This window comes from Podarcis gaigeae (assembly GCF_964106915.1).
Source record: "Podarcis gaigeae genome assembly, chromosome: 2".
NCBI classification, from domain to species: Eukaryota; Metazoa; Chordata; class Lepidosauria; order Squamata; family Lacertidae; genus Podarcis; species Podarcis gaigeae.
Window position 1 is genome coordinate 73,169,242 of NC_139679.1, and position 17,061 is coordinate 73,186,302.

Sequence of the window (17,061 nt, forward strand, 5' to 3'; positions counted from 1 at the left end):
ACAAAAGCAGGACAGAAATATAATAAGACTTAGAAGTTACCTGAAAAGATGTCAAAAGTCAAGCCTTCAGAAGTGAAGTGACTGTCCTTCAGTCTTTTATGCCAGTAAAGCTAATCACTTCCCTAAATTGGTTGAAAGCCTTTTCAGCCTTGTGTCTGTGTTCTTCAACTGTAAAGCTGTCTTGAGTGAGCCCACAAAAGAAGACAAGACCCCAATATTTGGAAACGTCTCCAACTAGGAGGCTTACATGGTCATATACAAAGGAAGGTTTACAAAGCCAATCAAGAAGCATTCTTCAAAAGAACTGTTTATTGATACTGAAATTGTGTTTCATTACCTGGTTGACAAAACCTTGTGGTCCTTTAAAAAAATGATCACAACATTGTCTCACACTCTCTTCCTGTTCTGCTAAGTGTCCCCTCACCCAGTCCTCCAGCTGGGTGAGGTGTACCCTTTGGATACTTTGGGGTTGGGTGTCAAGGCAAAACATCTTAGGCCTTGCCAACCCACAAAAAAAAAAAGAAAGGGAAGAAAAAGCATCTCATCCCAGAGGAGAGGAAGAGGTTAATAGTGATCTAACCAAAGAGAAAAAGCAGGCATCAGAAGAAGGGTCCCACAAAAAGCACCTTTTAAAATAAAACAGAACCAGCAACATATATTCTACTGTAGCAAGGAGTTCATTCCAACATCCTGTGAATGTATGGGCAACCCACCTAAGACAAAGCAGCTTTGTCATTTGAATCACTGCAAAAGGAAAATGAAGAACAACCAAAGGCTAAAGAACAGAAATGAAATTAATTCCCTCTGAGTCTTATGGAAAATCTGAGATAATGCTTTTCCACAAGGTAGTCCACATACTAGTAGCAACCTGCTCTTTATCCCTAAAGCCATCACTGTCAATAATTCAAGAGGTGGACCGATTGGCTATGCTGTTATTAAAAAGGCTTTAAGCTGCTGGTTCTGTGAATGCCTAACCCAGCAACTTGTTTTGGCAGAGCTCCCCAGGGCTACCAAATCTGTGAGGGAGGGTTAATACAGCAAAGCATTTGTTTAAAGTGCTTGCTCATTTAATCAACAACAAAGCCAACTCTGAAAGGAAAAGGGGGAGTTGCAGAGTTGTTTTGACAAGGTAAAATGCCAAGGTAAAATAAAATCAAGAGGGAAAGTGCTGTGTTGCTTGCTGAGCCTGCTCTGGGATGCCCTGGTGGGCTTATACAGTGGTCTAGCAGTTATAGCTCAAAAACAGGAGCCAGGCTGGGCAAGCCAGGGCCCCACACAGGTTGACTGGAACTGCCAGCCAGAAGGAGCCAAACACCCACACACATACATGTGATAATAGCCACAATGGCAGCTACTTGTTGGAGATTTTGCAGGTTGCTTTATTCATATGAACGCTCCTTATTGGGCTGAAGAGATGCAGCTCTCCCTGCCAATTCTGAGCCCAAATCCCAGATCTGTGCAAACAGTTTTCACCATGAGTCCTGGGACTTGGCACCAGCCAAGCGTGGCGAACAAACGTTGGAAGGGACGTGTGGTCTCCCTCAGGGCCAGCAGGCACAGTGCTTTGCTTCCTGCAGAACAGGCAGCACTGTGAGGAAGGACATGTGAAGGATCATTAGCAGCTCTGGCATACAGGGACACATAGAAGAGAAGGGCAGGTGCCTCATGGTCACAACTGAGAGGGGGCATCCTCAAAGGTAATGAGGCTGGACTCCTGGCTGCCTGCTTTCCCTGCAGTGACAGAGTCCCGGCTCTTCTCGGGTAGCAATGGAGTATCAGCCTTGATGTTTTCTTCTTCTTCATCCTCCATGCTGGGCCATGACGACTGATCTTCTACACGCTTCAACCGCTCATTCAGTGCCTTCAGGGCCAGTTGTCTACAGAATGAGATAATGATCCATAGTGAATGTAGGTTAGTTTGCATATTAAGTGCCATATTTCAAAAGAGGGGTATTTTCTAGTGCAAGTCACCAAAGGAGTCCAGAGACCCTCTAAGGCTGGGAAGGCCACAGACACCCTTGGCCAACCCTCCAAGGATAGAAAGCACAACCCCAATCATGTGCATTGAGAGTGGAAGTGGAAAGGACTCTGTGAGCAACAGCATGCAATGATGTGCCGTTGCAATCAGGGATTTTGTTGTTGTTGGCACCTGTCTGTCATGAGAGACATTGGAATGTGTCTCTGGGGTGAAGTCAAACTGCCGCACACATTGTGCTCCTTCTGGGGCAGCTGGTCCACCTTTGGTCCCCATCCTGCACTCAACTCTCACCTGTGGCTCCTAGAAACTGTCAGCATGCGACAGTGGCCACACACCAGGAAATGACTTTGACTGGCTGGCTAAACCAGATGAGGGTAGCTGATGGGTCTCAAACCCTTAGTGAGTTAGGGACTTCATTTGCATGCAGAGACAGACTCCAGCGGATAGAGCAGATGAGTGGTCAAGAAGGCTGTTTCTGCACATGCTGTAGAGGGAAGTGATAGGCAGATGGGGCTTGTCAACCTGGGAAGGCAAAACATCTATGAGAAGGAAAACTCTGATTCTAAACCTCTTGTGGGCTATCTCCAGGAGATGAAAAAGCTCAGGAGTAAACCCTACACAAATCTGGAGGAAGTCCCTAAGACTGTTGGATGGTTCCTTGTATGCCTCTTTCTTGCAACTCCTGCAGCCATGCTGGTACCAAACATTGCTCTGCGTCATTTTGGACCACATCAGCGAGGCCTTGTTATCTGAGCAGCCCAGGACCACCACACACACAACAACAATTTTAGAAATGTTGTTGTCAGGACTGCCGCTAGGTCCCAGCTCACAGAGGACCAACGCCCAGTGGATGTTATATACAAAAGTCTTTATTAAAGTTTAGTTTCCATTTCCAAGCTCTGGGCGCGCAGACCCACGTCTCGACGCTAGACCGGCTAAGTCCCCTCTGACTCACTGCTCCACCCACACCAGTTTAAGATTCTAGCCCGGCTCCACCTCCTACACTGTTCTTTCCTTCGCTGGGTCCTTCTGCCCTCTGGGGTTCCCTCCTTCCTGGACTCCTCTGACGCTGAGCCTCCTGAGTCTTGCCCCTCCCTCCGGCGGGCTTTAGGACCTGGCTCCCTTCCCGGGCTCCCCGCTGCGCCGCGCTCCTGTACATTTGAACTTGGCGCGCTCGCCCAGCCGGTGACTTTCCTTCTGACCGTTTCCCCGCTTCCTGATGTGGGCGTTGCCAAACCTGACTCCTCTCCTCCCTCTGGTGGTGAGGACACTGGTCCCGACTCCTGGGGCTCCCCCTCCCCACTGCGCTCTGGTGGAGACGCTGGTCCTGATCTCCAACTGCTGCTCAGGGACTCCCCGCTGGCCCCTTCCTCCTGGGGCTTCCCCCCTGGAGCCCCCCTCGCTCTGGCCACCGGCGCTCCCTTCTGTGAGTCCTCCGATTCGCTAGAGAGGCTTGTGGAATAACTCTGGCCACTGTCACTGCCTGCGCCCCCCTCGTACTCCTCCTCCTCACTCTCCATTTGCTCCCCCTCCTGTGTCTCTCCTTCTGAACCCCTGACAGTTGTATTTCCTCATTTTCACCTAAAAACAGCAGTCAAGGCTGCATTCAACTATTTTGATAACCTTCAAAGGCATGAGGAACCTGTGACCTCCAGATGTCACTGGCCTCTAAATTCTGTCACCCCTGTCCATTAGTCATGCTGTTTGGGGCTGACAGGAGCTGGATTCTACCAGTATATGTACAGCTACAAGTTCTCAGATGTACCAGCACTTAACCTTGATATTGAGAGATAACCTTGATATTCAGAGAAGAGGTAGTCTGTTGCTGGGTCCTATCTACTTCTGCCTTTGATACAATCAAATAATTATTTAGATCTGCACCAAATTGCTCATCATAATCAGATAGTCATCATTCAATTGTTCCAATATGCATGCTGAACACCTAAAAAAACAGGGGTGGCTAACCTTGGGCCCTCCAGGGATTGCTGACCTGCAGTGTCCATCATTCCTGAGCACTGGCCATGCTGGCTGGGGGCGCTGATGGAGAGTTTGAGGCCAACAATATTTGGAGCATCCCTATCTTACAGAATATTCTCATTCATGAGGTGAATATTTTACTAGCACAAAGTGAATACATGTGGAGTCTTTGCCTTCCTAGAAGAAAATAGTAAGGGATTTGTCATATCCATTCTGCCTGGAGCTCCTGGGCGAGCAAGGCTTCCTTTGTGCCAAGCAGAGCTCCAAGCATGCCACTGGGACATGTGGGATAAGCTTCTCCTAAGCTGAAGAAAGCTGGCAAGCCTTTAACACAGTGTTTCCCAACCTTGTGCCTCCAGATGTTTTTGGCCTACAACTCCCATCATCCCTAGCTAGCAAGACCAGTGGTCAGGGATGATGGGAGTTGTAGGCCAAAAACATCTGGAGGCACAAGGTTGGGAAACACTGCTTTAACAGACACAATAGATCTTCTGCATATGTAATTGGGACAATACTTGGCTCAAAGCATTAGCACAATGTTGTACTAGGTGATTTTAACACCTATATTTTAGGCAATACAGTTAAAAATCACACCTAGCTTTGTTAAAAATGCTTCAGAGCTGAACACTGCTGAAAGCTGTATTAGTGGAACACGCTGCACAGTTATATCTACACAGTGCTATTAACTGCCTGACAACTTGACTTAATCATTCAATTTGCTCCAGACATTCAGAGTTCTGCATTTTGATGGTGTAAAGTGCACAATAATGACTTTCATCTTCAGATTCTTTCAGCTCTTTCATTTGGAAATGCGAAACTAAGTTAAAAGCAAGAGACATATATAGGTGTGGCAATTACTGAAATTGCTGACTTGCTTTAGACTACTAAATTTCCAGATTACTACAGTCTTCAAACACGACTAAAGCAAGAAAAAGTGTACATACACCTTTGCATTCTTAAAAATTTATGCCAGTAATCTGTGAAAAGCACAATAAGATTTTAAGTTGGATACTCACTGGCAGGGTTTAACAAGATAGTTTGTAAAGAAGAGTTTTTGGTTGTTTAAGAACCAAAAACAAACCTTAGAATTTCTTTTTTAAAGAAACGTTCTTGGAGTTAGTGTGACTACAAAAACATGACTACTCTACAATTGAACTAAGCTTTAAGTGTCAATTGGGATGCGGGTGGCGCTGTGGGTAAAACCTCAGTGCCTAGGACTTGCCGATCGCATGGTCGGTGGTTCCCGTCTTTCGGTCCCAGCTCCTGTCCACCTAGCAGTTCGAAAGCACCCCTAAGTGCAAGTAGATAAATAGGTACCGCTTTATAGCGGGAAGGTAAACGGCGTTTCCGTGTGCTGCGCTGGTGCTAGCTCGCCAGAGCAGCTTCGTCACACTGGCCACGTGACCCGGAAGTGTCTGCGGACAGCGCTGGCCCCCGGCCTCTTAAGTGAGATGGGCGCACAACCCTAGAGTCGGATACGACTGGCCCGTACGGGCAGGGGTACCTTTACCTTTACCCTTAAGTGTCAATACGCAGCACCACTGGCAAAGGACAAGCTGGCTGCAATCCTATGGCGGGACTTACTCCTAGGTAAATGAAGAAACTCAGAACTGCACTGCTAAGCTCTTCAGTTTGACAGGAGTAAATTTTATTGTTTTTATTTCAGCAGCAGTGCTATTCTCACACTCCTTAATTACACCTATGTTTACTAGAAGAGCATCTAAATACTCATTAATATACTTATTATAACAACTAAATATTAATAGTCTTGACTTTTAAAAGATTTTTGCTTTTTTAAAAAAACAAGTATTTGGGTGGATTAAATGTTTTTGTATGGATTCTGTGCACAAAGAAAAAATTAATGCAACTTCTTTTCATGGGTCTTAACTCGTTAGTATATTTGCTGTCAGTGTTAGAATTTCTGATATATAAATGTAGGTTACGGACACCACAATGGAATGTCTAGGCTCCTTTTCCCCAGTTGAATTATTATTATTATTATTATTATTATTATTATTATTATTAAAATTTCTATACTGCTTTATATTCTAAAGAATGAAATTCAAAGGAGTTTTCTACACATTACAGTGGTACCTCGGGTAACATACGCTTCAGGTTACATACACTTCAGGTTACAGACTCCGCTAACCCAGAAATAGTACCTCAGGTTAAGAACTTTGCTCCAGGATGAGAACAGAAATCGTTTTCCGGCGGCACGGCGGCAGCAGGAGTCCCCATTAGCTAAAATGATGCTTCAGGTTACGAACAGTTTCAGGTTAAGAACGGACCTCCGGAATGAATTAAGTACTAAACCTGAGGTACCACTGTACTTAGTATGTCCTTGTGCACGCAGTGATTCAGCAAACAGTGCGTGCTGGGCTGTCCCTGCAGGGAACACTTGTCTGGTACAATTCCTTCATGTCACTTCAGACATGTATGCAAACAGATGGGAAACGTGAACACGGGAGTTGATAGTTTGAGGTCCCCATGTTTAGTTTCCCCCATGTACTTGCATACTTGTCTCCCTTTTACATACTGCAGAAACAACATGGTGCTGTGGAAATGCAGGGGTTGTCTGTAGCAGATTTTAGAAAATCTGAAAATACACCACAAACAGTGTTAGAAACTAGCCAGGCAACAGGTGCATCTTGGCTTGGGTCCAATTGCGACCATGTGGAGATCTCTGGATGCCAGGTTGGTGATTGGGGAAAGCAAAATGTCACTTAGAGAAGGACCTGAAATATTTTCCTTGAAGATTGAATTTGTTTTATTCTGGATTGTTTTGTTTGATGTTATACAGTGGAACCTCAGGTTAAGTACATAATTCGTTCCGGAGGTCCGTTCTTAACCTGAACGTCCGTGCCGCCGGAGCACGATTTCTGTTCTCATCCTGAAGCAAAGTTCTTAACCTGAAGCACTATTTCTGGGTTAGCGGAGTCTGTAACCTGAAGCGTATGTAACCTGAGGTACCACTGTACATCAGCCTGCTGACTGCAGCTGGGCTACTCCTATACAAAGACAGAACAAACACACTGAGCTTCAAAAAATCTTGAATCCTCAGTTTTGTTTTTTTAAAAAAGATCCCGATAGGCACAAATGGAGTACCAGCAATATAGAAGAATCTTTTAAAATATTGAATTAGATGACTTCCTCCATTTCCTTCTCACCAATGTTCAACAGTGAACATAAGTAGTCTCCAAAAAATTTTATATTGCAGGAATATTACCTTCTCCGTTCAGCATCCTGAGGATCTGTTCCTGGTAAGCTGATAGTAATAGATGAAGGGGCACCAACATCATAACGTTTCACTGTTTTTCGACAGACTTTCACTTTGACCAAGACGCTGTGCACAATGTTGGCTAGCAAGCCAACCACTGGTTGTAGGATCTCGGGGAAAAATGTGGCAAATGCAAAGTGGTCTGACATATCACCACGTCCTCGGCTGTGCCTCTGGTAAAAACGGAGATATATCCAACTGGAGAGGACTCCAAAACCATAAGAGGCCAAGACATTGCTTTCGATGAGGGTGGTCAATCTCAGAACTGCCAGGATCAGGAGCAAAAGCATGGGAACAACCTTCATCCGTACCTGAGGTACCTTCAAGACAGTACTGTCACCCATGGTCTGTTTGAGAGCCACCAAGACACCACCAAGGAAGCCCAACATGCCAAAGATGCGAACGGTAAACAGGTAAGACAGATTGAATGATGCCATATAGGTGAGAAGATAAGCAAAGGCCCCCAACAGCCCCACTGATACATTCACCACTGCAAAGAAGATCAAGAGCTCCAGGGCTCCCCATAGTGGCTCCAGCAGCCTCCCTGCCACCACTATAGTAGCCAGGCTCACACCTACATCCCAGATGTGTTTTTCCACCACACTGTGGGTTGCTAATGTCCAAATCCAAAAGTTGGGCGGGAAGAGAAATCCAGGCGTCACCCCGAGCCCATACACAGTGTCCACAGCAAAGGAGAGAAAGTAGAGCAAGATGACGATGGCACATATGGACTTCACCACGACACTGGTGCTGGCCAGAGCAGCCAAGAAGTGTTGCCGAGCTACTGGGAGGTATCTGTTCATCTTTATACCCACAAGCCCTGCCCCACGAGTCAGGGTCCGAGGTCCAAGAGTCTTCGCTTTAGGGGCGATGCGTTAAGGCGTTGGTGGTGTCCCACAAAACCCTTTCTTTTCCTTAGCACGGATTCGCGGTCGATTCCATCGCCGCCTTCCACGGATCGCCCAAACGGGGGCGACAGCTGATTAAGCCACAGTCTGCTCTGTATAGAGGAAGAGGAGGAAGGAAAGGCGTTCTCCTTTTTATCCGGCCTCGTCCCAAATGGGAAACACCGGCAGCCCCCGCGCCCCACTTTCCTTTGCTTCCGAGCGGGGACCGCTGCACGAGCACGGCCCTGCAGCACCCAGCGAGGGCGGCCCAGTCGAGGGCGGCCCCCTTAGCGGAGCGGAGCGAGGGAGGCGCGCGCTCCGGAGCTCACGGGACGGCCAAAGCGGAGGCGCAGCTCGCTCCCTCCCGCAGCCGAGCCCCTCGCAAGCCCCATTCAGCCCGCCAGCGGGGGCGGGGGCCGCTCAGGGAAGGCCTCGCTTCGGCCTGCTCGCCGCCGGAAGCCGGAGCCTCGACCGCTCTGGTTGAGGCCGACTCCCAGGAGCCTTCTCGCCGCCACTTCCCTCTCCAGGCCAGCACTCCGCTCCTCGGCAGGGCTCCGCTCAGACGCAAACAAACAGCACGGCTGCGCACGCGTGGCTGTTCTATGAGCTGCGCGGGGCACGCCGGGAAATGGAGGCTCGGCATTAGCGCGTGGCGGGCGCTGCCCGCGGCGAGAGGACTGCGAATCCCAGCATGCATCGGGATGCGGGATCCGCGCAGGGAATCGCGGGAGGGGCGGGACAAAGAGGCACCTGGGAGGCGGGGGCTTAGGAGGTTTCCCGGCTGCGAGGAAAGAGCGCGGACTGGCAGGGCGCGGCTCTTGCGGCCCAAAGCGCAATGGTCGTTGGCGAGCAGATGAGGAAGCTGGTCTGGCCGCTCTGCGGAGTGGTGGCGTCACCACAGGGTCTCCTCCTCCTGATTGCTTTGCCTCGTCACGGTAACTTGTGCTTGGCAAAGGACCGAAAGCATTGGCACGTGCCTGCAGGAATAGGGAGCCCGCCCTCCTGGGTGCGGGGTTGGCGGAGGGGCGCAGCCCTCGCCTCAGCATTTTTAGTTGCAAGTGAAATCTATTCCGTTTACAGATAGGTAGCCGTGTTGGTCTGCCATAGTCAAAACAAAAAAAATTCCTTCCAGTAGCACCTTAAAGACCAACTAAGTCAGTTCTTGGTATGAGCTTTCGTGTGCATGCACACTTCTTCAGATACACGCTTCCGTTTAGTTTAATGGCGCCGCCCGGCCGAGTAAAAGGCAGCATGCATTTCGTGGAAAGGGTGAGAACGAGAAACAAAGCCAAAGGTTGCAGGACTTTTTATTAAATGCACAGCTACAGCTATGAATTTCCAAGGCTTTGCTGGTGAATCCTGCCTTTAGCACGTCTGCGCTTCTGAAAAAGTAAAGCTGTGCACGCTTGGGAGTCAGCCGAACTGAACTCGTGAAGACTTATTTCAGTGTAAACCTGCAGAGGATGAAGCAGGTTCTGGCTTCAGAGAGGGTTAGTTCAAAGCTCTGATAAACCCTTTCTATTTGTCATGAGAAAATTGAGAGGGATTCAGAATGGTGTGGAAAATGAGGCCCAGAATTGATTTTCTGCTGTTACGTCCTCTGCGTGATGAAGTTTCCATAGGGATATTCCCCTTTTTAAATATATGTCCCTTATAGCGACATTTCAATTTGTGGTGGTTATGCAAGGCTCAGCCAAGTACAGTTACGGCCTGCACTTTGTTAGAAGAAGAAGAAGAGTTTGGATTTGATATCCCGCTTTATCACTACCCGAAGGAGTCTCAAAGTGGCTAACATTCTCCTTTCCCTTCCTCCCCCACAACAAACACTCTGTGAGGTGAGTGGGGCTGAGAGACTTCAGAGAAGTGTGACTGGCCCAAGGTCACCCAGCAGCTGCATGTGGAGGAGCGGAGACGCGAACCCGGTTCCCCAGATTATGAGTCTATCACTCTTAACCACTACACCACACTGGCTCTAAACATTCAAGAGTTTAATTTTGAAAAAAACGGCACTATCCAGCCAAGTTCAGGCACTTAGGGCTACCGTCCTATAGATGCTCTGTTCATAGAATTGGACTGGACATTGTACAAGTAGGAGAGTTAAGCAGTTTATCATGTTTCTGCTACAGAAATGAACAGGAAAATATACACTTTACAATGACTGCAATGTGTGTGTTTAAGGAGCGTTTAATTTTCCATTTCATACCATTCATAGTAGCTAGAGCAATGTTACCAATTCAGGATAACTAGACAACTTATTTTTTTAAATTAAAAAAGCTCATTTAAAAGCAAAGTAACTGAGGACAGAAGTACATGCCAACCTTTTAAACATAGGAATGGAAGGAATGGTGGGCAGGATAGGGTTGCTTAACCCTTTCCCCAACTGTAAATCCTCCCTGCAACTCTTCCCCCTTCAGTTTATGTGTGATGTCAAAGCTGACTGGGAGAAATTTTTTTGGCGAGGGGGTTGCAATGGAGCATTAGGTTACAGGCGAAAAGGTGAAACACCCTCTCTGATTCTCCCTTCTCCTGTATTAGTGTTATAAGGTAAACATAGGAACCCCATTTCTGTTTTGCAATACGTAGTTTCTGTTTAAGTTTCATAAAGCTATTTTGTATTCCAATATGCCACCCTCTATTTCTCATGAAGGAATTCGCTGGTGGATGTAATAATTACTAAAAAGTTTGTGTGCCAACAATGCAAAATGGAGTGTAGAACTTTGTTTCCCAAGTATGTCTGAGGTAAATACCTTTATGAGATAACTAGTAAAGTTGCTTGTAAGAAGAGATGGAAGGCTCTCTAGGTAGAGAATGCAAAGGCATAGGCACAAAAGTACAAAGCCTCCTGCTTACTTTCTTACAAACATGGAGTCTGGTCAATAGCAAAAGTGATACATGACTTTGTTTTTTAGTGTCTGGAAACACACAGCAATACATGTGACATAAACAGAAATCAGCAAAGTGTAAGATGGACAAAATTGTGGGCCAGAGCCCATTTTGTCTGCGGAAGTTAATCTGCCATAATACAGTACTCTTTGTGGTTTTTGCTGCAAAAGACTCAGCCAAGAAACCAGTTTTTCTTCATTGTTTCTCCAAGGACTGGATAAGCCAGGATGCTACCAAGTAGCCAGCCCCAAAGATTGAGGCCTTTGCATATCTCTTGACGTGTTTCTCTATGGGAAGATAATGCCTTCTCACACAACAGGAGAAAAGTGGCTATATTTTCTATGTCATAGCAAATATTCTATCTTGTGTGTGACATACCCTACAGCAGCCAGTGTTGTATAGGTTTAAAGTGTGCACTGGGGCTGACGTCATAATACATAACATTTGCATAGCACTCTTCGAATGTTCAACACACCTTGTTTCATTATCTCAGTAAAGTGTCATGCGTGGTTAAGGGGGACGGTGGCTGACAAGTGTGCAGACTTCAAAATATGGTTTTATCACAGTGTCCTTGAATTCAATATTTTTTTTTCTCATTTCGAATTTGCATTTCCTTCAGCATGTAATCATAAAGTAATATTAGTGAGGGTTGTATCCAAAGAAGCCCTACTCAGAATAGACCCATTAAAAGTGAAAAACCTGCATTAGTCATGTCTGTTATCTTGAACTGGTCTACTCTGAGTAGGACTAGCATTGGATACCACCCTTAGATACTTTGTTAGTCTATGTGGTGTGCAAACAGCTCTGCAGTCCACATCCTTCTGATTTAGCACCTCTTCTTCCAGTGTTTTAGTCATCACAATACAGTCCTAATTTAAAGTGGAATTGTGATCCAGTGAAATGAAAGAAATGATGGACCTAATTATGAATGCTTGTTAGTTGCAAACTTGATTGTGGATTAATTCTACTCAAGTTCTCTATAGACTTCAGTTACTAGCATTAACAATTACAGATAGGTAGCCGTGTTGGTCTGCCATAGTCAAAACAAAAAAAATTCCTTCCAGTAGCACCTTAAAGACCAACTAAGTTAGTTCTTGGTATGAGCTTTCGTGTGCATGCGGGTATCTGAAGAAGTGTGCATGCACACGAAAGCTCATACCAAGAACTAACTTAGTTGGTCTTTAAGGTGCTACTGAATTTTTTTTGTTTTAGCATTAACAAAATACTCAACAGCTGGTATGAGAAAATATTTTTGCAATTATCTTTAATCTGGGACTTGTTTCAGTGGCACCCTGCTCTCTTGTCTCCAGGAGTTTTTGGATGAGTTCAGTTTTGTACGTTTTTCATTGATTACACAGAGTTTTCAAACCTGTATGTTTTGTGTGTATGTGTGGCAGGATCAGGAAGGGTAGTTGAAATTCCAAAGCACTAATAGTATCATTTACACTACAAACACCATTCCACAAATACAGGTCTGCATTATTTTGGTCTTTTGCAAAGTTTTATTATATTTTTCTGAATAGTCTTCTGTAGCTTTGTGGTCTTCTGTAGAAGAGCTATTGCAACAGTACAACTCAAACACATACCCCTTTTCTTTCATTCTTGCAAACACTATTAAAGCTGCTGTCATCCCATTATGATAATTAACTACTGATTTTAGAATGAGTTGATTTTAGAATGCTGTATTACTTTACTGTTGTTAGCCGTTCTGAGCCCGGCTTCGGCTGTGGAGGGCAGGATATAAATAAAATTTTATTTATTATTATTTTATTTATTTTGCCTATAATATTGTTGTTTATCTGCATACTACTTTTTGACTCAAAGTGACCCAAAACAGTAAACGGCTTTTAAAAAAAAGTTTAGTCTGCTTAGACTAGTGGTGTCCAAACTTTTTTCAAAGAGGGCCAGATTTGATGAAGTGAAGGGCTGTGAGGATTGACCAAAGGGCCAACCAAAGTTGTTGAGGTTTTTTTTTAGGATTTTACCCCAGGAAATAAACTGCCACAGGGGCTGGATTAAACCGACTGATGGGCTGGATTAGGCCCCCGAAACGGACTTTGGACATGCCTGGCTTAGACATAACCTGTACTGAACACAGTGGGATTTGCTTCTGAGTAAAGATACACAGGATTATACTGTTAATCTAGTTTGTTTTTTTCACTTTGGAAGCTGTGTACACCCTCTGAGGCACACAGCTGTGTATATTTAAAAAGGGAGTGGCGGTATAGAGCGGCACAGCTATTATTTCCATTGTGTTTGTCCTGTCTATCATGTGCAGAGAAGTTATCATGCCATTATTATTATTATTAAGCACCACACAAGGCTGAAATGTAATTGGGGCATGCTTTGACTTATGTAAGAAGGCCCCAGTGTAGTGTGAATTGACAGAGCTGTCAATGTGCATAGGTTATTCTCAGGCTTCCTTATACCTGAATTCTTTGGTGGTTTGTTCTGATCTCTTAACTAGGCCTGTCTTTGACAATGTCAATTCACTTTCTGTCTCATTTTATTCCCATGCAGTTTCTTTCTCTTTTTATTGTTGATCTCTATGTATTCATGATGTATTTGTTTTGTGCAAACAGAGAATGTGGGTAGCTAAAGGGTGTGTTACAAACTAGTCAGGTGACAGATGCATTTTGCGACAGGCAAGGGTCCAATTGCAACCACATGGAGATCTCTGGATGCCAGGTTGGTCATTGGGGAAAGCAAAATGTCACTTAGAGAAGGATCTGAAATACTTTCCTTGAAGCTTGAATTTGTTTTTTTCTCGATTGTTTTATTTGATTTTTAATGTATAATAAACCACTTTGATATTCATTCTTTAAAATATAAAGCATTATAGAAATGAACAACAATAATAGTAAATTCCATCAGAAAAAAGGCGCCTAGACATTCCATTGTCGCAACCATAACCTAGGGTTAAGGTGCCATTTGGCGATTAGCTGGGCAATATCAGCTTTTCAACATTGCGGTGTATCACCAGCTAAACATCGTGATCTAGCAGTATACTGCAGTGCTGAAAAAACAAGCTACACTGGCCTCAGCCCTCGAGGTGCCGGTGAAACTGCAGGAGCTGAGGCGGTTTCACCCTAGCGCCTCATGGGCTGGGACAACGCAGCTTGCCTTAGCTGGGGTGCAGAAGGGCTCCCAATCCCCAGCAGAGCCAGCCCCAGTGCACCCCTTGCTGGTGGGCAAGTGGGAGGAGCGTTGGGGCTCCTTTCCATGGCTCAACTGGGTGGGGGAGCAGTTTAAAGAAGCCGAGGGAGGACTAAGCTGCATCAGCCCAGCAATACAGCTTGCTCCTCCCTCTAAGGTATGAGGGGCAGAGTGATAGCAGTTTCACCTGGCAATATACCACAGGTGAAACTACCGTTGCTGCCAAGTCCCTCTGCTACCAGCAGTCGGATGTTGAAAGCGGTGCTGGTAGCAGAGGGACTTGGGAGTGGTGGTGGTTTTACCACCGGCTGAAGCTGTATTGATACGTTGCCCAGGCCTATAGTTTATATATCTGAGTTTCTAACACTGGCTAAAGGCCCAGAAGTGGAGGCACCCGGTAGAATTTATCTTGACCCCAGATCTACAGTCTGTTTCTGAGTACAGTGGTACCTCGGGTTAAGTACTTAATTCGTTCCGGAGGTCCGTACTTAACCTGAAACTGTTCTTAACCCGAAGCAGCACTTTAGCTAATGGGGCCTCCCACTGCTGCCATGCCGCCAGAGCACGATTTCTGTTCTCATCCTGAAGCAAAGTTCTTAACCTGAAGCACTATTTCTAATAATACCACTGTATTATTTATGGGGTAACTGTCAGGTTGAAGGGCTCCTTTTATCCCTTTTGAAACCTCAAGCATTTGCATCCCTTCTCATTTGGATCTTACCCTGTATCTGGATGAATGCATGAGAATCTTTCCACTGGCTTCTGCAGGAGCTAGATTGGTTCCTTGGATTTGTCTGCCATTAAATAAATATAGGTCCTAGACTTCAGGAATTCTCATTTATCCTTTTCTTGCACTCAATTGTAGACACCTTATTTATTGCATGGGGACAAAGGTGTTTTTAATAAAACAGCTGAGTCAGTTTCCTTTGTGAATTTTTAACAGAAACATGATAAAGATTGCCAAACTCAGGTGAGCAAAGACATACTGATTTTTTCCTCTTCCTGCTGAAAGATAGCTTCCCCCACCTTTCAGGATATCAGTGTGTTACAATAAATGACTAATATAGATGTGAGTCAGCACTTGACAACCAGGCTAGTAAATATTTCTTTGTGTGTGCATATCTGCAAATCTGATAATACTTACACAACACTGTTCACCTAATAACCTCTCTTGAGATTGGTGGCAATAATTAACCTCCTCTGAAGAAACAGTTTATTGAAAATGTCCAATTTTATGATACTTGTTGGAAGTGCAACAGCAGGGACCATTCAGTTTTAACTTAAGGTTTAATTATGTCAGTGTTGAAGTCACCTAACCAAGATGGGAACGGGTAGTGTTGCTTAGCAACCAGGCAGAGTGGCATGATGCTCACTGAGATAGTACATGCCCTGATTGGCTGTGTAGTTCTGAAGGAGTTTACCTCTGTATGTTAGCTAAATGTCATCTGCTATAAATAAGGCCTGAAGAAAGACAAAACCTCTTTATTTGAGAGCCAGTGTGGTGTAGTGGTTAAGAGTGGTAGTCTCGTAATCTGGGGAACCGGGTTCGCGTCTCCGCTCCTCCACATGCAGCTGCTGGGTGACCTTGGGCCAGTCACACTTCTCTGAAGTTTCTCAGCCCCACTCACCTCACAGAGTGTTTGTTGTGGGGGAGGAAGGGAAAGGAGAATGTTAGCTGCTTTGAGACTCCTTGAGAGAAAGCCGGGATATCAAATCCAAACTCTTCTTCTTCTCAAATTATACTGTTTTTATTCAGTTATCCTCAGGAAAGTGTTAGCAGGACTTTTCTCTCTGGACTCCACCTGTGTTAAGTGGCTTTGCTACTATGGATGGCATCTAATGTTCTCCATGCGTAGATGTGCTGGTGCAATTGGACTTCCATTTCCTCTCCTCCACATTCACACCCCAAAATCTGATCCCGATTGTATTCCCCCCCCCCAAAAAATGGAATGGAAGCTCCAGTGTACCAGTGGAGCTGTAGCATTGGCTATGACCCTTTATATTTTGAAGTCATATCTTTGTATGATCCCCAGTGATCAGCCTGTATATGTGACCAGCCAAGCTTGGCAAAGCTTTGTGTGACTCCAGGAGGACCTGCTAACAAACAATCAGTGTAGATTTTATCTATTTACCTCCCAGCATATGGCAGAGCTTCTGAGAAAGTAATGCAGTTTGTGTGTGTTTTAGGAGGTACATCAAATAAAAGCATTTCCAGGTTGTTTGAAAGCTCTAGGCAACCATTTTAATATTTTAAATCTTAGACCAGTGTCAGGGGCCTGTTAGTAGGCCAGGGCCAAGGAACACAGACACCTGCTTACCCCTTCTCCTGTTTCTGGTGTGTGTGTAGTAGTAGTAGCAGTCGTCATCGTTGGGGGAAGGAAGCAACATACAGTTGCCCAGCTGGCTCAGGATCCCTGTGAGTCGGGCCGGAATCAGAAAGAACCTGAGTCCCACAGCTTCTGTATTCACTTTTCTTCTTTCTTGATGGTTATGTGCTACATGCATTGTACGCTTCTGAATACCAGGTGCTGGAAAACAGCAGGAAGGGATAGTGCTTTTGTGTTCTGGTCTTGGTTGTAGGCTGCCCATAGGCATCTGGCTGGTCAGTTTGAGAATGAGTGTTGGACTTGATGGGTCACTGGCCTCATCCAAGGGACTCTTATGTTCTTCTATTTGTCTTGATATCATCACCGTTAATGGTCATTTTTCCATAATCCTGAATCCATTCACTAAGAAGGCACACTAAGATCTTCCTTAGAGAGGAAGTGGGAAGTGTCTTAAACACCATCTCTTTGGGTAAGTTTCTCTTCTATAAAAGAAGCTGCTTTCTAGTGGCAAGACACTTCTGTGTTCCACTGGCTGGTGCCAAGTAGGGTGAATAACCCCCTGTGGGGATTAGTTAC

General features: G+C 45.4%; 1 protein-coding gene and 1 long non-coding RNA gene across 4 annotated transcripts in view; one reads left to right on the forward strand and one right to left on the reverse strand.

The window, feature by feature from the left end:
• Positions 1-291: 291 nt before the first annotated feature.
• Positions 292-8,727, reverse strand: TMEM115 (transmembrane protein 115). The gene is made up of 2 exons (XM_083726648.1): positions 7,182-8,727; positions 292-1,877 (listed from the first exon to the last, which is right to left on the reverse strand). The coding sequence occupies exons 1-2, from the start codon at positions 8,033-8,035 to the stop codon at positions 1,670-1,672; spliced, it is 1,062 nt and encodes a 353-aa protein (XP_083582774.1). The 5' UTR covers positions 8,036-8,727; the 3' UTR covers positions 292-1,669.
• Positions 8,728-8,847: 120 nt separating this feature from the next.
• LOC310838859 overlaps positions 8,848-17,061 on the forward strand; it is a 63,143-nt gene continuing 54,929 nt past the window's right edge. Inside the window, exons 1-2 of one of the 3 annotated variants that reach the window (XR_014561174.1) lie at positions 8,848-9,203; positions 9,337-9,609. This is a non-coding gene — a long non-coding RNA (uncharacterized lncRNA). The remainder of the gene's footprint in view (positions 9,204-9,336; positions 9,610-17,061) is intronic. The other 2 variants (XR_014561175.1, XR_014561176.1) reach the window with 2 other exon arrangements.